Below are 23,125 nucleotides of genomic sequence, written 5' to 3'. Positions count from 1 at the left end.
TTCATGGGCATACAGTTATATACTTACTACAGCTGAAGTTGGTGTTGGCTAAAGTTTTAAACATACATTAGACCGAAGGAGCAAAGGGGGAAAGAGGGGGCAGAAGAAGGCGTGGGGTACCAATCCTTTTTCTGGGTGGCGGTTAGCAGAGAAGTTACCATTGTTTAACAGTTTATTCTTGTTGACAGCGGAAAATCAGGCTGAAAGGGGACAGGTAGATAAGATCGTGCCTGAACAAGCCACAAAGTTAAAGGTTCTGCAGGACGTTTAGTTGAGTAGGAGATAATAGTTGTAGTAATGGGGTTAAGGAGCTCAAAGGTCACAATTGCAGTTCAGCAGCTCTGGAGCAGGTACACTATTCCTGTATTAAATTGTTGGGAGGGGAGATTTTAGGGGAGGTGTATTGCTTAACATAGGTGAATAAAGTTGTATAGTGAGGCTTTAGTTTTGTAAGGCAAAGGTCTTGGTCGTATTGTAATAGGCTCCTGTTTCATTAAGGAGCCTTTTTCACACAAACCAGGTGTCAGTGGTCTGTGTTGCTCCTCCTCTTCCCTAGTGAAATGGGAGATATGTTTTGATTTATTTATCAATTACATTTAAAAATTACGTATTAGCCATTGATGGCAAGAAGTTTCATGTGGAAAGGAAAAAGGATTTACTGCTAAATTTGTTGGGCAACAAAGTCCAAAAAGTGTTCAATCATTTACCAAGATGTTCTCCATTTGTCTGCACCGTGGCTGGGGATTATAATCATTTTACAGAAGCAGTGGACAGACAAAGTTTATTTTAAGGATAACCTTCATATGGTTATGCAAGTTAACTTTTATACCAGGTATCATAAGCCAAAGGAACCAACTGTCATGCATGAGCCCTGCGGATCCTAGCCTCACAATGTGATTTTGGTGGAAAATTCAAGCACAGTTTTTAATGCACAAAAATCCTCCTTGAAAGAATATGTAGAAATTATTAAAAGTGTGGAAATCTCTATCTGTTCAGTGAAAGATTGTTGATAGGAGAGGAAACAGTGAAATTCATATGTTAAGATCTAAAAACATTGTGGAAAGACTACATGAGAGATATAAGAAGAACATATTTACATTTGGCCATAACAAACCTAAATGTTATAGATGTAGATCCAAGTTGCATAACATCAACTTTGAAGGCTGTTCTGCACTTGGAAAGGAATGTTTCAGATGTAGGAAAATTGGTCATTTTTCAAATGTGCTCAACGGCTCCAACATTCACAGCAATATAAAAAATGAATATAATTCAAGAAGACAAAAATATTACCAATCTATAGACTAGTGAATACAGTCAACATAGTTCTCACTATAAATGAAACCATTTGTCAGAATGAGTATAATATGAATGAAAAATCTTGCGGTATGGATGAGTGTAATAGAAATCAGGAATTGTGTGGAGTAGATAAGGATTCATCTGTTCCATCAAGATGTGAAATTCATATTGACACTGTCTACAAGAGATCTGGCTGATTTAGGCTCTCCATTTACAGTTATTTCAGACAATTGTTTGGCTGTTAAATTGAGAGATATGATCTTGCACAAACCAGATGTTAAAAACATTCTTATGAGGGTGAATCCAATCTAAAGATTAAAAAGTTTTTAGCAAGATATATGTTGCAAAGAAGATTCAAGATTTCCTTGGGTGGAGACAAACAAAATCTGGGCAAGACTTTGAAACCTTTGTCTGCATGTCCCATATCTTGTATCTCTACCACTGACCATTACAAATTAGAAGCTATCATGTGCCAAGGGTTTTACACATCAGACCAAATGTAAGTATGACCAGTTGACCATAATTTGAGGAGTGTGCCACTAAGCGTCGGGGAAGAGCTTTCTTGCAAGTTTAAAAATATGTGCAGAGAAGGTATCAGAGCTGGTAGAGAGCTCTAAACGGGTTCTCCCGTATTTCCTGTGAGAAACAAACAGGCAGTTTGGGATTGTGTGCCGACCCTCAGGCTTTAAACAAACAAATAGACTCCCTACGATTCAAAAAGTGTTTGCAACTCTAGATCAAGCACACTCCCTAAGATTCAAGAAATGTTTGCAACTTTAGGTCAGACAATTTTTTTCCACTTTAGACTTTGGTGCTGCTTATCATCAGATTCAGTTATCTCCAGATTCTCACTGTCTGACCACACCAGATGGTACCTTTGGTTTCCTACAGTTTACTTGTGGGTTGGCATCAGCTGCCTCTGTATTTCAGAGACTGATGAGCAATTTATTTGGCGATATGAAAAGGGTACCATCTTTTCAAGATGACCTCTTAAATTCTGCCTTAACTTTGAAAGAGCACAAGAGATTGATTTTTTTTTTAAATTACATGAAATTTGTATGACATTACAAATTGATAAATGAAAGTTTTTACTCAATTAAGTGGAGTACTTAGGAAACATTAGTTCTGCCAATAGGATTAAGTCTAAAGAAACTGATTAAAGGCCTTAAACAAGCTATCAGGCCGAGGTGTAAATAGCAGTTAGCATCTTTTTTTTAGGTTTATGTAAACACGATTCTGGAATTGTAGATGTTTTTACACGTTCACAGCAGACATGAAATTACTAATGAAAAAAATAGTAAATTTGTCTGGTTAGATATTTTATCAAAGGCGTTCAATAACCTTAAGACCAGAGTATCAGATGCACTGTGACACCATTTGATGCATCTGCTGAATATATAATTACTTTAGGTGCCGTAATACTGGTATCAGAGCAATTTTAACACAAGTAATTCAAAGGGCAGCAAAAAGCAAAAACCATTGTATTGGCATCTCGTACACTATCCTAAGCTGAACAAAGATACTCCAGAATTGAAAAGGCAGCCCTTGGTTGTAAGTGGAGCATTACAAGACCTTTTTGTGGGGACATCACTTCGTATTAAAAACTGACCAAAAAACATTTTTTTTTCCTATCAGGAAATAAAGGCACAGGTGATGCTTCTGCAAGACTAATTAGAATGGTCAAAATTGGTTGAATTTAATTTTAGTATTCAGCATATTGCAGGAACGTTCAATTGCACAGCTGATTTTATTTCACCCTTACAAGTTAAAGATGATGAAAGTAGCTTGCTATCTGATGAGGTGATCTGTTTTGTACCATGTGTTTGTGATGCCATTCATGTGTTACAGCAGTATATTGAGGAGAATGATTGGGTTAAAGCAATGCAAAAGAATGTCTTCTTAACAAGGGTTAAGGGGTTCATCAAACAAAATGGCAGAGAGAAAGTGAGTTTTCTAGCCAACTACAAGTTTGTTTAAAGTTAAAAGACTAGTTGTCTATTAATGGTCATATTGTTCACAGGGGTCACAAGATTAGTCCTCTAGAAAGTATTAGAGCAAAGATTGTTATGTCTGCCCATGTAGGATATTTAGGAGAGTCGGGTACAAAGACGCTTGACAGAGAGCCCCATTAATTGCTTTATATGGACACTTTTATCTCCAGTTTTGTCAAACAGTGTTTGGATGGCTGTAAAGCAGGTTAAAATAAAGTACCACTAATCCCAAATGAATTTCCAACGGGACAATGGCCACATTCAGTTTTGCATTTCTTAAGGCAATATCATGCGATTCAAAATTGGAAGAGTGGATATTCATCAAAGAACCCACCATGGATGAAGTGATTTTGTTCCCAAAGGACTGTTTTTACAGAGATGGTTTTCATTATTTATCACCACTGACAACGATGGTCAATTTACATCTCACAAAATGAAGGAGTTTTTACATTATGGAGGAATTTCTCACAAGCATATCATTATATTCACCTAGTAGCAATAGCCTATTTGTGAGAGTCAACAGATTTATTGAAGAAGGTATTAAAATGGCAATTTCCAAGGGAATGTTGGCCAAAGTATTTTGCAGGAAAATATGTAGGCTTATCACAAGAGACCTCGTTGTACATCAGGAGTTTCTCTATTTTACTGAATATCAGACATTTGATGCAGGAGTGAATTCAGAAACTATTGATCTGGCAGGAAGAAATGTTTTAGAGAATCAAATGCAATCCAGGGTATGTTATAACAAAACAAACAAGGGTAATGAAGTTACTTTGAAGAAAGGTGATTGTGTCAAAGGCAAACAACCTAGATATGGCTACAAGGGTTTGTCTAAATATTGTTAGGTTGGCAAGGTCATAAATGTTTGAAAAAAACTGTGAAACTTGATGATGGCAAATGGTGGAATCTTAACAGAGCAATCAAAACAAATGGAGAAAGACTGAACAAGAGTATTTTTTTGATGATGAAAAAATGTCAATTTCTCCTGGTTCGCCAGAATTACAGGATTTGAACATTCTTGTTCTGACCACACTGATCAGGAGATATTTGAAGGATCTTTAGTTAATGAAGGTGTAAGGGAGAGCAGTCAGGGACCTGCTTCAGGATGCATTGAGAATGCAAAAGAAAATTCAGTGTTGAGACACACAGACAAGATTACATGCACCAAACACCTTAATGACTGTCTCATACGGATCCAAATCAAAGTATTTGTTTCTATATTATATGCACACTGGTTTAATCTCTTTAAAGAAAGAGGACGTGTACTAACATGCATTTAGTTTACAGAAATGGCTACACGCCCCAATTGTTTTTATTTGATATTTCCTTGTCTCTCATGTCAACCTTTTCCCCAGCCTGCACCTCCTTGTTTTATCAGTGTCTTGTGGAGACTGTTTACTGTAGACTCGTTACATTCCTTGTGTTTCTGTTCCATGCTGTGTTTACGTTTGTAATAAGCGTCCATGCTTATTTTTGTAAATATGTCAGTTGATGACAACAGTTGGGAGAAGAGCTTTCCTGTGCAGGTCGGCTGTCATGAGGTATTTCAAAGAAATAAACTATTTACTTGTTTTGAAGAACCCTGGTATAAAGTGTTCTTTTCTACACAAATCAATGTCTTAGGGCTTAGGAATTTGCCTGAGGCTAGCTCGTCAGTCACATCTGTAAATGTGTTTGTAATGCAAAAAGAAATGTGATGTCTACTTTTTCTTTTTCACAATTTTCGTTCATAATTCCACTTTGGCTTTGTGGTGTGGATCTGTAGCTTTGTTTCTGGGAGTGTTTCGTAAATTAAAGTAGCAAAGTAAGATTTTATTTAAGCTTTAGAGCAGTGGTCTCCAAACCCTTTAATGCCACGCCCCCCCCAGTTGCAAAATAATAATGAATGGGCCCCACCTCAGAATTTTTCACCATTATTTTATAAAGATGGCAATGTTTAAGTATGTCCAGACGTATTTAAACATTGCAGTTAAGTACCACTATCTTTTTTAAAGTGCAATAACATGTTTCTGCTTTAAAAAACCCCACTGTTATCTTTGTAATGCTTCTTTTTGCCGGAGCCTGGCCCCTCCCTCCCCCGGGATCACTTGAGGGCCCACTAGGGGGGCCTGCCCCCCAGTTTGAAGACCTCTGCTTTAGAGGATAGTGTTTTCATGTTACAGTAGCTATGGAAAGCTGTATGCAGGCCTGCTATGCATTGAAAGGGGCGGTCATTCTAGGGCAAATATATGTTTCCTAGGCACAACATACAAAAACACAATAAGAATACCTTTGACAACTCTTCATAGATAATTTCACTGTCTGTTGTGACATCAATGGGTTGTTCACTGTAAGGAAGAAAGAGCAGGGTAGTTAATATCATTAATACAAACATCATTAATTCATTTCTGGATATGTTTCACACATTGAAAAAGACAAGTGCTATACCACTAGATATCCACAGTAATCCATATTTAGGAGCTTAGGTATTACCATAAACACAGGCAGTTTTTTCCCCTAATTGAAAGATATTGCTTTAGTAATTTTATTAAGTAATAATCATAATTACAATGCATTTAGAGGTAATGAGTGTTATATAATCCATTTCCACTAAAATCAAATACACAGCAGTTGAGGTTACGAATGTAAAGAATAAGCATCAACAGTCATTTTAGCACATTTCAGGAAAGCTGAAAGAGTGATTGAGAATACAAACGGATTTTCAATTAATTGCTGTAATACAATATTACATTTAGCTAGACTCAGGTACCCAAGTAGTCATACCAGATACATCTAAAGGTGTGTTTATTATCCTAGACTGTTCTTTCTAGGCTTGCCTGTTTTCTTAGTCAATCCGAAAATCCAGAGTTGACAACAATGTTTATGGAGGTGTGCGAGATGCAGTAATTTGAAGGTGGTGTGTAAATTATAAATTAAAGGTATAACTAACTTTTGCATTTCTAATTTGTGTGAAGTTTATTTAATATTTGTATCCAAAAGAAAGAATTTTCTGAACTATAACTAACCTTTAACCTTCGTTTTTTTCTTGAATTTCAAAGGTTTTTAATTTAAAAAAGTCATCAAGAGAGAGTTGCAAAGCAGAATGAAGTCTTGAGGATTAGTGGCTGTTAGACCTAACAGCCTTAGGGTGGTCACCCTCAACTTTTTGCCTGCCTCCCTCCACATTTTGACAGTGTTTTTGCTAGTTTTAGGACTCTGCACACTTTACCACTGATAAACCGCCAGTGATAAAGTGCATATGCTCTCTCCCTTAAAACATGGTGACATTGGCTCCTACGAAATTGACATATTTAATTTACTTGTAAGTCCCTAGTAAAGTGCACTGCATGTGCCAAGGGCCTATAAATTAAATGCTACTAGTGGGCCTGCAGCACTGTTTGTGCCACCCCCATAAGTAGCCCCTTAACCCTGTCTCAGGCCTGACAATGCAAGGTCTCTGTGCAGTTTCACTGCCAATTCGACTTGGCTTTTAAAAGTAATTGCCAATCCTTAAACTCCCCTTTTTCTACATACAAGTCACCCCTAAGGTAGGCCCTATGTAACCTAAAGGGGCAGGGTGCTGTGTAGGTAAAAGGCAGGACATATACCTATTTGTCTTACATGCCCTGGTAGTGGAAAACTCCTAAATTTGTTTTACACTGCTGTGAGGCCTGCTTCTTTCATAGGCTAACATTCGGGCTACCCTCATACTGTTTGAGTGGTAGATTCTGATCAGAAAGGAGTAGACAGGTCACATTTAGTATGGCCAGAATGCTAATACAAAATCCTGCTGACTGGCGGGGTTGAATTTTATATTACTATTTTAGAAATGCCACTTTTAGAAAGTGAGCATTTCTCTGCTTTTAAAATCTTTCTGTGCCTTACAGCCTGTCTCCAGTCCACATCTGGGCTGGTTGGCAGCTCCCCTGTGCAATTCACCCAGACAACCACAAACACAGGATCCTCAAGTCACATCTGCACACGTCTGCATACTGAATGGGTCTTTCTGGGCTGGAAGAGTGGAGGGCCTGACACTTACATGTCAAAAGACAGTGGTTTGCCCTCACACAATGGACTGCCAAACCCCCTAATGGGACCCTGGCAGACAGGGTTGTACCGAAAGGGAACCTTGCGCACTTCAAAACCACTCCTTGAAATCTACCCCACTTCAAAGGCACTTTCAGGGTATATAAACTGGGTCCCTGACCCTATCAATTTAGATACTTCTTGGGACACACTGTACCAGTACCTGCAACCTGCCAAGCGAAGCTGCCTGGCTGCCCAAAGGACTCACCTGGACTGCTTTACTGTAAAGGACTGCTGCCTTGCTGGCCTCTGGCTCTGCTGAGAAGTGCTCTCCAAGGACCGGGGATTGAGGTTGCCTCCTGTTTCCCGACGTCTCAGGACCAAAAAGACGTCATCTCTGCAAATAAACTCCTTGTGCAGCGAAAACAGATGCACAGCCTGACTGAATCTACGCACAGCCTGCCTAGCAGTGAAATAATCACCGCATCGCCGAACCGGAATGATGCACCCTGGCTCCCCAAGTGGAGATCGAAGCAGCACCAGCGTTGTGACTGGAACTTTGATGCACAGCCCACTGGATATATACATTGCTCAGCCGGAATGACGCAGACTGACTTCCTGTGAGAAGAATTGATGCTGCGCCTGCTGTGTGAGAGAAATTTAGACGCATCGCCCACCGGATAGACGCAGCACCTGTGACTTCGCCCTGCACGCCCAGGATTTCCACACATCATCCCTGGGCATCAAAAGACCCCGCATCGCAAAGCGAATTCAAGCCTGCGTGCCGGAATTCGATGCAAAGCCCTTGCCACATGGAAAAGAATTGTCGCACGGTTTGTGCGTGCCTGGAAATCAAACACACCTACCTTTTTTCACCCATCTCCTCCTCTGTGGTCCTCGTGCATGTAATTTCGATGCAAACCAGGTACTTTGTGCTTATAAGAGACAATTGTTGCTTTTAAAAACCAAAGACTTATTACAAAAGTGATATTTCAACTTGTGATTATCAAATCTTGATCGTTTTGACCTTAATTTAATCAGATAAATATCCTATATTTTTCTAAGCTTGTGTGGTGTCTCTTTATGGTGTTCTCACTGTGTTATTGCATGGTTTATTGCACAAATACTTTACACATTGCCTTCTAAGTTAAGCCTGACGGCTCAGTGCCATGCTACCAGAGTGTGGGAACAAGATAATTTGGATTGTGTGTGATTTACCCTGACTAGGATTGTGATACCTATTTGGACAAAGGTGTATACATCTGCCAACTAGAGAACCCATTTCTAACAGTGGCATATCGTACTCTGTTATAGTGGAATGGCAGAGTGGAGTAGTGCCAGAGTGCAGTAGAGTAAAGCAAAGTAGAGTGTAGTGGCATAGAGGAAGCTGCATAGTGTCATACAGTGGAGTACAGTTTTGTAGAGTGGGAGGGGGTAGAATGGCATTGAGTAGATGAGCGTTGTAGAGTGGAGTGCCATACATTGGAGTGTTGCACAGTGGGATGTAGTAAAGTGTTAGAGTAGAGTCTCAGAGTGGAACACAGTACAGAAGAGTAGCATAATGTGGAGGGGCATACAGCGATGTACAGTGTTTTAGAGTGGAGTGGCATGTTGTAGAATACAGTGGAGTGGCAGAGTGGAGTGTTGTAGAGTGGACTATTGTAGAGTGGTTTGTCATACAGTGCAGTGTCTACTGGAGTCTTGTGAACTATCATTGAGTACAGTATCAGAGTGGCATAGAATGTTGCATAGATGAGCGGCATAATGAAGTGTCGTACAGTATAGTGTCATGGGGTAGACTGGTGTAGAGTAGAGGGGCATACAGCTGAATAGAGTATACTAGAGCAGAGTATCGTACAAGGAAATGGTGTGTGGTCAAACACACTGGAGTAAGGTGTTGTAGACTGGCACAGAGTAGCACAGAGTGTTTGGGAGTAAGTGGAGTATTATCTTCTAGAGTGGAGTGGTGTAGAGTAAAGTGGCGTGTCGTAGAGTACAGGAGTGCATACAGTGGAGTGTCAGACTGGTGTAGAGTGGAGGAGCATACGGAGGTTCTTCTAAGAGTGGATTGTCGTAGCATGGCATAGAATGGATTTTGTGAAGTGCCCTCAAGTGGAATGTCAGTAGAGTGGAGGAGTGTGTTGTAGAGTGGAGAACAGTGTCATACAGTGGAGTAGAGAGCATAGAGTGGATGGACGGAGTAGCAGAGCTGAGTACAGTGTCGTAGAGACAGAGTATTGTATTGTAAAGTTGCTTAGAGTGGAGTACAGTGTTGCAGAGTGGAGAAAAGCGGAGTAAAGTGTCACAGTGGAGTGGCATATCGTAGGATGGAGTGGCATACCGTGGAGTGGGGCGGCAAGTCAGAATGGCGTGCAGTGTCATCGTGGAGTATGGGGGAGTGGCGTGTCAGAGTAGCATGTTGTACAGTGTTGTGGAGTAAACTGGTGTAGAGAATGGGGCATAGGGCGGAGTAGAGTTGTAGAGTGGGGTGGCATCTTGGGGAGTACAGTGGAGTAGTGTGTCAGAGTAGGTCATTCTACAATGCCTTACAGCAGAGTACAGTAGATTCAAGTAGTGTCAAAGTATAATGGAGCAAAATTGCATGGAATGGCAGAGGGAGTTCTGTAGTTTCATACAATGGAGTACAGTATCATGAGTGTTGTAGAGTAAAGGGGCATTAAGGGCATAGAGTGGAGTGACGCAGAGCGAAGTGGCGCAGGGGAGCGTTGAGTGGCATGTAAGAATCTCATGCCATATAGTGTTTTAGAATGGAGGAGATTTGAGTGGCGTACAATGTAGTTGCATGCCGTAGAGTGGAGTGTTGTGTCAGAGTGGTGGGGCACAGAATGGAGGGCCAATAGAGTGGAGTAGGATGTTGTAGAGTCCAGTGGCATATTGTAGAGTTGAGTGGAGTAACATATTGTAGATGGGCGTGTTGTAGAGTGGAATAGATTGGCATAGAGTGGAGGCGAGTAACCTGAAGAGGGGTGCTGTGTCAGAGTGTTGTGTTATACAGTGTGTTAGAGTGGATTGGTGTGCAGTAGTACAGTGGAGTAATGAGTCATACAGTAGAGGTTAGTAAAGCAGGGGGGGAGTAGAAGAGGGAGTTACATAGACTGGTAGATCGTTGAGTGGCATTGAGGGGCATAGATTGGAGGGGCATAGAATGTAGGAGCACAGAGTGGACGGGCATGGAGTGTTGTGGAGTGCCATGGGGTAGGATGGAGAGGCATTGAGTGTCAGGGCGCATTGTGAAGAGGTTTGTAAGGGTGTAGTGTAAAGAAAGACATTGTAGAATGCACAACCCCAGAGACAGAAAAAAAAAATATATCAGAAGAATTTTCCAGTAACTGTAGAGACCTCTTTCTGTCAAAATCCAGGACTTATAGTTGATATTAAAAATGTATACAGAAAGAATTGCCTTAAAGTAGTGAAAATATATGCAAGATGAAAATGATATCAAAATCTTTTGACACTCAAATTCAAGTTATTTGACTAACTAAAGAAAAAGTACCTGGACTTTTGTCCAACTCTGATCCCATTTTGTTGCCTCTGCTTCAAGACAGAATCATGAAAAATTAGTGCTCAGCTTTTATTTTTTTTCAAGCGGCCACAGCCAGCCTTGGTCCGGGATATTCTTGTGGCTGCCATACTGTAGATATTAGAATGATACTGGATCAGGGCACTGTTGCTTTGATCCTTTGAGTTTTCAACAGCATTTGATGCCATTTTGTTCATCTTCATATCATGGGGATTAAAGTTCAGGAATCAAAATGGAATAAAGCTTTTATGAATAACAGGCCAAACAGCCTTCCTTCTTCATTCCAGGTCAAGATTTCATCCATTAAAATGTGTTGTATCAAGGGGTCGTCTTAGCCCAATCCATTTTGATAAGAAAGCAGCTTGGTGAGCTGCCCTCAGATCTTTTGAGGCATCCTCCTTCACTTATGCAGATGATACTCAACAACTTATATTACCTGAAAGCAAAAAAACACGCTCCAGAGGTTCCATGCTCATAGGACATCATTTTCCTTTTTGGTGGCTTCAAACTCTTTAAAGACATTTTCATAAGATGAAAGCACTTATTCTGGGTAAACAACCTTCAACCTGATCTTCTGTCCAGTAGGTATCATCCCTTGACCATAACAGTCATCTCAAAGATGAGGAATATGGGTGTTATAGTTAATACTCCTGTATTAGTTGTCCCTCATGTTAATTGTATTGCTTCTATATGTTTGGTTCTGAAAAGCCTGAAATAATTCAGATTCTTGCCTCCTCCTGAGCAATGGCAACTAGTCCAAGTTAAAATTTCCTCTGTGTTAGACCACAGGAATATCATCTTCCTAGGTCTTCATAATTATATCCTACCCAAAACTTCAAACCATTTAAAACGCTCCCACTTGATTTCTACTGAAGCCTATCCCCACATAGTACTGTACGTGTTAATCCTGTTACACCAATGGCTGCGATAAGCAATAGAAACGTAATTCTTTGTTGACATAATTCCAGGAGAACACCAGTAGTATTTTGTCTGGTTTATTGAAGTAATAAACCTCCAGCTCTGCTCAGCAGCCACAAATAGTCACATATCTTTCCTCACAACAACATTCTGTTTGAGCTTCAACCAACATGCCAAACTGCCTGGCACAGAATGAACTAAGTAGATGAGTGAAAAGGGGGGAAGCGAATAGGATGTGCCATTATAAATTACAACACGTTTAACAAAACAAAATTATACAGAAAACTGGGAATACATAAAGCTCTGAATTACAGTAGGCAAACGTTAGTTCAACATTATTGCATTTCACAGTCAGAATGCCATGCAGGAAGGTGACAAATATTTTATGGTTGTCCCCTGCAGAATTAAAACCACGGTACAGGTAGTTGCTAGCTCCTGGAATGCGGGTCTCAGGACAAGTGGCCAACCAGCCTATGCCACAAGTACATACATCCATGACATTTCATTTTACTTCTTTGGTCCCCAATGGTTCTGAGAAGAACTTGAATTTGTTATGTGGTGTAGCTGTTCTTTTGACCACAAGCAATTAGCCAATTTGCCAACTGCAGCATACAGCACCCATTTATCATACCACTTACTGTATTTGACTTGACGTATTTTCACATTGTCAGTAACTTCTCTATTGGCCCATATGGGATTACCTCCAGTGAGCCGCAGTAGGTTTGGATCCTGGTTTCCTACTCCTGAGTGAAGTAAAAGGCAAAACACACGAAAGAGCATTGGGTATAGCATATTGCAGAACCAGTATTCTGCTTTGATCTTGCTCTTGTTTATATTTTTCCCCATATATCCTCATGAGCTAGATCAACAAAGTGTGCCTACTGGTGGTGCTAACTTTTTGATTTTAACACTAGGTTCTAATTAATAGAAAGTTCATGCCTTGCATTGCAGAATGGCTGATGGTCCTCTGGCAATAACCTGCAGTTATTAAGCAAGCTATTTAATATTTCTTGTTGGACTTACCTTAGGATTTCATCATTTCTTTCACATTGTTTTTATTCCTCCTTAATGACAGTAGGAACTGTATTAGCCATCACGTTTTTTTCCTGACACTTTAGACTTCTGAGTGCTTCCACCCACCGGCATACAGGATAATCAATGACTTAACTCCTTGGACTAGTTCCGCCTTGAAAGTATAACCTTGCAAACCTAAGATCCATTTGGAGATATATATCCATTCCCTTTGTGGTAAATCCTGTTACTGTTTTTGATCTGTTCTCAAGGTGAAAGGCAGCCCACATGGAAAGAAGTTACAATGGTTGTTTGTCCAACAATACAGTAATGTTTCTTTTCCAACATTGGAGTAGTAGTATTTTGCATCCCTAAGTATCCTTAATGCAAAAGCCAGGTCGTTTTCATTTTCTTTTGGTGAATTGGGATAAAGTGGCTCTCAGGCCTTTTTTACTGGCATCAGCGGTAAGCAGTTTTGAGCTTGATGTCTACAGTACCTCTGCGGTGGTCGTTAATAAAAGCTTCCTTGATTTTATGAAACCTTAATTAGCACTCCTCACTGCAATCAAATGAGATTCTATTTTTTGGAGGAGGCACCAAAGAGGATACATTTGGTCAACAAAGTGTTTAAACAAATTTGGTCGTATACATAACCAGACCCAAAAAATTATTTGAGCTTTATTTTTTTTTTAGGGAGGTGATGATAGTTTTACAGAGTACATCCAGTTGTACTTGGGTTTACCTCCTGCTTCAGAAATACTATGTCCCAAGTATTTAACACTTCTGACTCAGAGTTTACACTTTATAATTTTTACGGTAAATCCTGCTTATCCGAGACTTTTGAGGGCTTTCCTAGGAGTAGTACTGTGTTTTAATTCAGATGACGCATATCAAAATGTCATCTGGGAAATATAGGGTGTCTTATACCCCCTGCAATATGGGTTTCATGACTCTCTAGAAAACTGCAGCAGTGAATGCTGGCCTAAATTCTATCCTTCAGAATTTATATGACCCAAAAGGTATAATGAATGACGTGAGTGATTTGGAATCAGGGTGGAGATCTACCTGGTGGTAAGCCTTAGAAAGTTCACGAAAACTAAAAATGTTGGCATCAAGGATGAGGCTTATTTCATTTTAGGCAATGGGTGTCTTTCAACCCATTTTCTAGAGGTAGCATCCCTGAGGTCAAAACACACAGGCAAATCCTTTTGACCCCCTCTTTTGTGGCTGTGCGAACCACTCTGATCATTCAGTTTTTTTCATTTACTTCCTGGGCTTTCCGTTTAATAAGATGCCTTATAAGTGGTTCTCATCAGTTATGAATAACTCTAGCTTTAAGTATTACTGAAACTGCATTAGATTTCAATTTAATCTTATGAAACAAAAATTAATAGACTCAAATCATCTCAAAATACCTCTGCAAGTTTTTCACTTTTCAGCCTCCTGACTAATTTGTCACAAGAAAATTGCTCTTCCATATTGGAATCCTGTTTTATTGCTAGGTATTTCTGCTGTTTCTAGACAAGATCAGAATCTTTTTTTCTCTGTAGGCTTCACCTACTGTGGAATGGTCTTTGAAAACGATGTGCATCACCATCTCAATTGAAGGTATAGGATTGTTGCTGTAAGCTGGGTCTACTGTCTTGCAAGTCTAAAACATATTATTTGTCCTTAAACTTCTCTTTAACTACACCTCCATCAATTAAAGAAAATGATGAACATGAATAAGTAAATACTTCAAAGGTCACCCGATCCAGCTCAATATTACATCCTGGACACTTTATATCATTTTCACCTATTATGGAACTGACTTGGAAAACAATTCTTTTTTTTCCATTTTAACTGTTTTATTCCGTTTTATATTTTTGATTTATATATCCTTACAGACCCTGGCAAAATGGCCCTTCCTATTACAATGCCTGCATGTAACACTTCTAGCAGAATATTTAGGGTAATTGGCCAGGCAATTATTATTTTCACATCTATAGCATCTTAATTTGTCAGATCTTTCTACTGGTATTTATACAAACCTTTTAGATTTAAGCTTCTGCTTTTGTATTTAGGTACCTGCTACTTTCCAAACATTTTCAGACTCAGAAGTGTCGTTTACATGGATTTTGTGTATATTTCTTTTATGCAAGTGTGTTCAATGCTTTTAGTTATACATAGTTTCAAGTAGGTCAGGACATCCTGCTAACAATTTCTTGTGTATCTTATTTTTATGTTGTACATTAACTAATTCATCTCTAATGAGAATCAGTTAATGGTCCAAACTCGCAAGTGGCAGCTAAACCCCTCTAAGAAGCAATGCAAGTTACCAATCATTTTTTCCTTTCTGATCTAGAAAATAACTTGCACCTTTCTGAGACTATATTCATTTTTCACTAAACTATTCCTCCAATTTCTTTGGTGTATTTTGATATACATCCAACTGAATGACTCTGCGTCCACTATTATGCACCACCCCTTCCTTATTCTCTAGTTACGGTAAATCAAAATGTTTTCTCCCAAGTATACCTATAGTATGTAACAATATGTGTTGCTTACGAAGGGAAGAACCTGTATCTCCTCCAATAGCAATTAGATATGACTCATAGTCTCACCCATCTTTTCCAAAGTAGTTCATTTAGAAATGGTGGTGGCTGAGAAATACTAGATGTAGCCAGTATGTGGATAAGTGAAATGGCAGCACTCTATACAGAACAATTCGAAGAATTTACTAAAATAAGGGTTGAATAATTATAGACTTTACTTTGAAGTAGGCCCACTTCAAAGGAGAAATTGGGTATAAGAAGGTCACCCAAAAACAAATTTTAGAACACTTCTGGAAACCAAGAGGAACCACTGCCTGGAGAAGAGCTGAGGAAGAAGAGCTGCCCTGTGACTGCTTTGTGGAGCTATCCTGCAGTTGCTGCTTCTGCCAGAGTAAGAGGGCAAAGACTGGACTTTGTGTGCCTTCCATCTTGTGAAGATCTCCAAGGGCTCGATTTAGAGCTTGCCTCCTGTTTGAAGTCTCAGGGACAGCAAAGACTTCTGTCTGCCAGCACCTGGAGTCTCTGGAGAGACTCCTACTACCAAGTGGTGCCCATCCAGTTCCTGGGACCCTGAAAGGAGAAGCTGGCAGCCTAAGAGGAAGAAATTCACGCACAGGACACTGTGCGGAGAAAAGATCGACGCAACTAATCTGTGGCTGAAAAATCGACGTGCCGCCAGCTTCGTGACTAAAAAGCGACGCTCGCCAGCAATAAGACCGAAGAATCGACGCACGGAGCTGGAGAAATGCCACACAGCATCGCTGACAGGCTGGTGAGATCGCAACCCGCGCTGCATGGTTTTCGGATCATCGTGCGGCTGGATTTTTGACGCAAGCACCGCTGGGCATGTAAAAAGAACGCAAGGCCTGCCCGGACCAGAGTGCTGACCAGATCGACACATCGCTCTCCTGCGGAGAGAAGAAACAACGCAGCCCGACCCGATGAAAGGAGCACCAACGCAAGGTCTCGCTCGTGAGTGAAATCGACGTATTGCAAGCCCTTTTTGACGCACACTCGCCCGAGCGGGGTTATTTTTGACGCACCCAAGGTACATTTTCATACTAACAGTGTTAGTGTGTGTTTAAAACTACATGAAGACTCTTTTTGCTTTTTAATTGATAACTTGACTTGTGTATTGTGGATTTTTGCGTTTTGGTCTTGATTTGTTTAGATAAATAGTCTCTATTTTTCTAAACCTGTATTGTGTCATTTTGTAGCGTTTTCATTAAGTTACTGTGTGTGTTGGTACAAATACTTTACACCTAGGACTCTGAGGTTAAGCCTTCTGCTCGTGCCAAGCTAACAAGGGGTAAGCAGGGGTTAGCTGAAGGTGATTCTTTTTTACCCTGACTAGAGTGAGGGTCCTTGCTTGGACAGGGGGTAACCTGACTGCCAACCAAAGACCCCATTTTTAACACATCCCAAGAAAGCTAATGCTTAAGATGGTGTCATCAAGGCAGTAGTGCTGGATACTCCTAGCTCAAAACGGATTTCCCTCAGACACCACCAAAAGGCATAGGGTGCCTTCCAAATCCTGAAGTTATAGGCTTTGTCCGTCTGTCTAAACACATTGCAAATTAAGTTGTGCAGGCAGGCACAAAGATGGAATTAGGAACCTTGAACACTAGAAGAAGCACAATGGAATTGGTGGTGCACCTCAAATCTAAGGAACACCATTTTTTCAGCCTAAAGCAATAGTTCAGGAACCAATTTCAGGCTAGATGCCACCAGTTGTCTTCCAGAATCACAACAGACTATTCTGGCCACAGCTGAGCAAACTCATGAGGTAAAAAAACCTAAAAGTCTGATAAACCCAGAAGAATACAGCAGCTGTCCAAATGGTCAGGAAGATTTCATGCAGAGAGCATACATTAGTGGTGGAGGCATCAGCTGTCCCCTGAGCATCCCATCCTCATCACTAATTATTCTTAATTCCAGAAGAACACAGGTAGTAATGAGGCTGGACGTAATATGCCTCCAGCTTTGCTCAACAGTCATCAACTGCCATTCCTCACAGCAACAGTCTATTTTAGCTTCAATCAACATTCCAAAACATCTGGCACAGAATAAACTAAATGGAAGAGTGAGAACAGGGGAATGGAATGCGGTACCATTATAAATTACACCATTTGTGCTTGGCACACAGAGCAGTAGTTCATTGTGGCCCAACTTATTTACAAAGACCTGCTGTGCCTTTATGATCCTAAATATCCATGTCCTTTAGGTCCCCAAAGATTAGAAATATTCAAACTGAAGCTCCCTCTCACTTAAGGCTTCCTTCTGGAATATACTTCCCCTCTGTCTGCAAGGTATCGAATCTTGCAATTTTCAGGCAAAAACTTAAGACATTGTTTAGGTTCAGTGTCAGGACACCTTTAGGTACAGTTGTGCTCTATCAGCTGTCCGAACATAATTAGTGTTCTCCTATTTTATGGTGATACAATTTAGCGAATACCAAATATATTAAAAAATACAGTTAACAAATGACTGCAACCAGGACAACCTTAGCCCAGATCTGATCTTAGCCCTTAGTTATTATAACTGGAGTATACAGCCCTTGCTCATATAAATTGGAATAATTGTACTAATATGCCTGAAAACAAGAGTGTGTGAAAGAGAAACCCAGAACTAGAAAATGATCTTCCCTAGCTCCAAAATAGCGGTCCAATAGTTACTGTGCATCAAGAGCAGTTCACTTCAGATGTCCTGTGGAAACTACCTTGAAGCTAGCATGGTGGGGCAGCTGAAAGAAAACAGCAGTGGATGCCCCAACCTCAGAGTGATAGACACCCCATGGTGGCGGTCAGTTCCTCTACCACAGCAGTCAAACACAGGAAAGCAGAGAGGATCTTATTTTGTAATATTATGAGCATTAGGAATCCTGCCATCTCCTGCCTCCCTGGCTCCTCTGGTATCAGCACAAGCATCCTAAAAGAGACCTGCTGAAACAGATGTCTTAAGTAGAAATTATTAATGAGTGTTTATGTATTTTTATTAATGACTTATGAAGAAAAATGAACAGAGAAAAATAATGTGCACGTTTGAAATTGTGACCTCGAAGAAGTATTCACAAAATGTACTCATTGATGAATAATAGTTATGAAATATTTAAAATGTATTAGATTGATGTGGTAATATGTCATATTAAGAGTTTTGAAGTATGTTTTAGCTTATTACTTGTAGGCCGTAACTTAGCGAGTGTCTTGGCCTAGTTTGCCAGGCCTAATACAGAAGCTGTATTTCTTAGTGTTTAATAAAAAGTGCTGACAGAGTGAACTAACTGTAAAATGTTCATTGCCTTGTTAAAATGCTTAGCAGAAGCTTTCATGAGAACCGACTACCAGGAGATAGCGTCCTTAAAATGTATCAAGAGGTGTGTAATGTGTGCTAGAGGTTCTTTCCCAGGACGCGAACAATGAAGACACTGACTGGAGAAGAAGATGCAACAAATTCGATACCTGACGAGCCGGATGATAACATCGTAAACAGACCAATCAATAACATGTGCAGTGAGAAATATTAGAATTCATAGATTTGGTATAAGAAAATTATTGGACAGTAATAACATACGATTAATTGACCAATTGGAAATTATGGGATAGTTTGGGTGACTTTGATATAACAATGTGACAGAGGGAAAAGATCTCAGACCTTATTCTGATTTGTGATGCGATATTTGGGAGAGGAAGAGATTCGAGATCCTGTCATTGGGCTCATACTATCTGACTGAGAGCCTGATGGTTTGCTGATCGTTTGATGACCAGAGGACGAAGACTGATTCTGCTTGCTGTCTCATACCGTGGACAGGCAGATATGACAATGTGACTAAATTGCATTTTTATGCTTTTTTTCCTAGGTACCAACTCCGCTGTCTTAATAGTTTTCCTTAGGTAGACGTTTTCTAAATGTGTGTTCTAAATGGTTTTGCATGAAGCCCCACATGCTGATGCTACTCTGAGTTAGTTGAGGTATTTCACATGACGACTGACAATTTGCAGAGATAAATGGTTAACAAATTATTTTGCTGAACTCTGTATATCATGCATTACTATTGAAATTGGTTTTATTAATGATTTGTGCTGATACTTTAGAATCCATTGCGATTCAAGCTTTGATTAGCTCATGTTTCTTGCGCCTTTTTGGTTAACCAATATTCATTGCGTTTGATTTGACTTGGAGATTAATCTACATGACTTTAGCATTGTTAATATAAGGGAAATAAACTTCCTGAACTTTTACCAAAGGTGTGGTTATTCATGGCTGAAAAGTCATGGTGTGTGAAATGTACTGACTCCATTGATTATTGAATATTGATTAGACTAATGATTATTGTGTATTGATTATTGTTTCTGTTATGGAGCTATAGTAAAAACATCCTGAACGAGTCAAAAGGTTCATAGAGGTATACCCGTCCCCTTGTGAGTTTATTTATTAAGTTCTGAAGCACTAACAGTTCTAGTAGCAGACTGATGATTTGTCTCTTTAGGAGCTTGCCATAAGTGTCTGGAGCAGAGTGATAAGTGTTATGGTTATAATAGTAGTTTGAAGTTGTTCCGATTAAGGAGTTAAGTATTATTGAGTTTTGGATTTTGTTTTTGAAATGGCATTTGCAGAGAAAATTATGTTCCCTTACACCCAGAAATGACTTTCCCAGATCCTGGATCCTCCTAGTAGTGTTGGGTATGTTCTAGGCGCTCTGGTGATAGAGTGAAAGGGATAGGTTGCGCTTGCACAGCTTACGCAAATCACAGGTGAATTGTGACATATGGGAGAATTTAGTGAGTTTGCGTACTCCAAATGAAGTTTTAGTAGGAGTGTGTGTACTCTGCAGAATGAGAGTAGGGAAGTCGAACTTCACATGTGTGGCACTTTGTGCTCAAAAACTCACCACGTGGTTGTTGATGTACGGACTCTGCGTGGTCTAAGTCTACGGAGTATATTGAAAAGTGTATGAGACACTTGGTTATATGTTGTAATCTGTTTGGTTTAGTAGGTTGATCGGGTATGGTCAACAAGTCAGTGTGTGAGTTAAGTGGGTGAGAGGAAATTTTTGACTGAGATTTGGTGAGTCCTATGTGCACCTGGACAGACCCATTGATCAGTTGAGAGTAAAATTTGCCTATCGAATTTTGCTTGCGATTCTGGGAGACCTAGAAAGAAGAATAGCTGCATGAGCGAAAGGGGCATCATTGAAAATCTGTAAGGCTTCTGAAGCGATTGCGTTACCTTCCTGTAGTAAACCTGAAGGTTCGTTTTTGGCTTTTCATTAGTGCTCGCAAAATTTTGCGTTCATTTTAAGTGGATTGGAGTTTAGGAGGATGAGCCACAAGACTCTGTCAGCTGCAGTACGTCTGAGTGTGAAGTCATTAGAGGCACGCTGGGATAGGTCGGTTAGTGAGAAGGGTCATGCACGGATTAGCAGCCGTCTGTGAGAGTCAATTGGTTGAGAACGTGGGTGAAAGGAATCTTGGGAGTAAAAGTAATTTCCTGATCTGTTTTTAAATAAACAAAAGCAGAAAAGATGAAGTTTTTCAAGGCACTAAAGAGTGCACTAAGGGGAGATATGTACATTAGAGCAAATGTAGGAGAGCCTACCACCGCCAGAAAATACACCGGCTTACATTGTAATGGAGGAGAGAGGTGTTGTGCCATGTCTTTGGTTAAAACAATGGTGCAAGTTGACAGAGAAAAAATGGGAGCTTAGTGTTTCCTGAGAATGGGACGTTGAATTTGAGAATTTTGGAGCAATTGTGAATGGCGCTATATAAAACGAAGCCCCTTCCGAGACCAGCAGAGTTTGAGGCACTAGCAGTTTGGGAGTTAATAGCTAGGCAGCAACAGCAAATGAAATTCGAGAGAAGAGTAAAAAAGGTAGAAAAGTCATTAGCGGAAGAAAGATGGGACAGGGAACAAAAGAAACGGAGATCAGTGACATTGCAGGATGTTAAGTTGTTTCCAGCAATTACGCAGGAAGATGAAACGGAAGGAAAGAAAGCGACTAGAAAGACTAATAAGAGTCCGTCAGAGTAAGGAAGCAAGAAAATCTAGTGGAGGAGGAATCAGATGCCAAAGATCTTGTCACACAAATACTTATTGATCCACCACCACCGTATGCGGTGCATGAAAATGGTCTGAGTACTAGTGTTGATGCAACAGCCCCGGCACAGGCAGTGGGGACAGGGAATTCGGTAAAGGTTTATACTAGCCAGATACAGGGTGTGGTTCAAGGTAGTCCTAATGTGCCGACTACTCTAGTAGTTCAGACACAGATGCATCCGCCACCCATACAGAGAATATATCCTGATGTGCCTATTTTAGAGACGACTTCGAACTTAGTGGTGCCTACCACTGTTGGTTCAGACTAAGCCAACTCCGATTTTGTTGCCCCAGGTATCGCCGTAGGGTATGCCGAGATTTACACCAATGACAGGGACACAGTCAGACTTGACTCCGATAATGAATCAGAGTATGGGAGTCACTCTCCCACAGTGTTCAGGTGCCAGAGCAGCCCTAGATGCAATATCGCTGCTGATTACTGTTGGTCCAGCTGTACCATTATTTGAGCAGAAGAAACCAATTATAAATGAACCAGGAAAGATGTTCCAGAGTCTAATGAGGAGGGGACCAGATGAACAAGTGCAGGTAGTTTCTTCTATGGGTCAGACCTTTGATGGGTCGAGATCATTGTTAGATCTTAGTCCACTTGTTGCACTTCCAGATGCTGCGATTTTACCTAGTGCAGGTCAGAGATTGAAGCTAGTGACACCACAGATACCAAATGCAGTGGTACAGCAGGTGCCACCGGTACATGCAGGTAACATTTTGCTCAGGGACTGACAGCTCAGCAGCTGACTGAATAGCTAGACAAGCTGAATACCCTGCAGAATACTTCCAAGGGAGAAGCGCAGAGCAATTGTGTCAGATTGGGCATGGAAGCAGGTGAACTGGTTGAGGGAACAATGGGAGCGAATAGATTGGAGTCCTACACAGAAGCAGAGTTGAGATACTTATGCCCGAGAATCACGAGAGAGGTGGACAAGGTACATCAGATATTAGCAGATTTAGCAGAGAAGCATGGCATAGAAAATCGAGATAATGAAGCACCTGAAGAGAGGTTACAGATTAGATTTTGAGGCAAAAGATTTTGAACACACAAGATCTGCTGCTGGAATGAAGGTGCCCCTTAAAGAATTGCTGCAGAGTGCTCAGGTTTGGGGAGTATTAGAGAAGTGGTAAGGCAGATGGGTAAAGAAAAGAGACAAGAGATTCTCTAGAGGTGACTGAGAATGTACAACAGGACAAGGATCCTGTGTAGATTTTACCAATGAGAGGAATCCCAGGGGGGAATTGTGTTCACGTTCCTTGGTGTAGGAGTGACATTGTCATTTAGAAATGATTATCCAAAGTTGAGGTAAAAACCAGTAGAGTGGTACCAGCAGACAGACAGGTTTGTGAAACTTGCAAAATGTTTGTGGGAGAACTTGAACACATTACTGGAGATAGTGGTTCCAGCTGACTTGTGGGTTGAGTGCAAGAGAGCTGTAGATTGGCCAAATAGTGAACCAGCGAGATAAAAGTACAGGTGCACCATCTCCTGAGGTAATGAAATATTACTATAAGGTGATCGAGTTCCTGAAGATGAGGATTTCACCACAAAACATTGATTGACCTCCTGCACTGTCAGTTCTCTGCCAAAGAGTCGATCCATGCGCACTATGAGAGATTGTTGGAGGCATTCAAGGAGTACAGTGGCAAGGAAGCAATTAAGCTGAAAGACATGCTGCATTTTGTGTTCAGATTTGTAGAAGAACTGAGACCTGAAATATGTC

The 23,125-nt window shown here is 40.5% G+C and overlaps 1 protein-coding gene across 1 annotated transcript in view; it reads right to left on the bottom strand.

Annotated features, from left to right (window-relative positions):
• LOC138283088 (synaptonemal complex protein 2-like) overlaps window positions 1-23,125 on the bottom strand; it is a 413,718-nt gene that overhangs the window by 169,945 nt on the left and 220,648 nt on the right. The window contains exon 10 of the mRNA XM_069221232.1: window positions 5,557-5,614. Coding sequence (XP_069077333.1) covers window positions 5,557-5,614 — 58 coding nt within the window. The remainder of the gene's footprint in view (window positions 1-5,556; window positions 5,615-23,125) is intronic.

This window comes from Pleurodeles waltl, chromosome 2_2, assembly GCF_031143425.1.
Source record: "Pleurodeles waltl isolate 20211129_DDA chromosome 2_2, aPleWal1.hap1.20221129, whole genome shotgun sequence".
NCBI classification, from domain to species: domain Eukaryota; kingdom Metazoa; phylum Chordata; class Amphibia; order Caudata; family Salamandridae; genus Pleurodeles; species Pleurodeles waltl.
The sequence above is the reverse complement of the archived record's forward strand: the minus strand, read 5'-3'. Positions and strand labels throughout refer to the sequence as shown.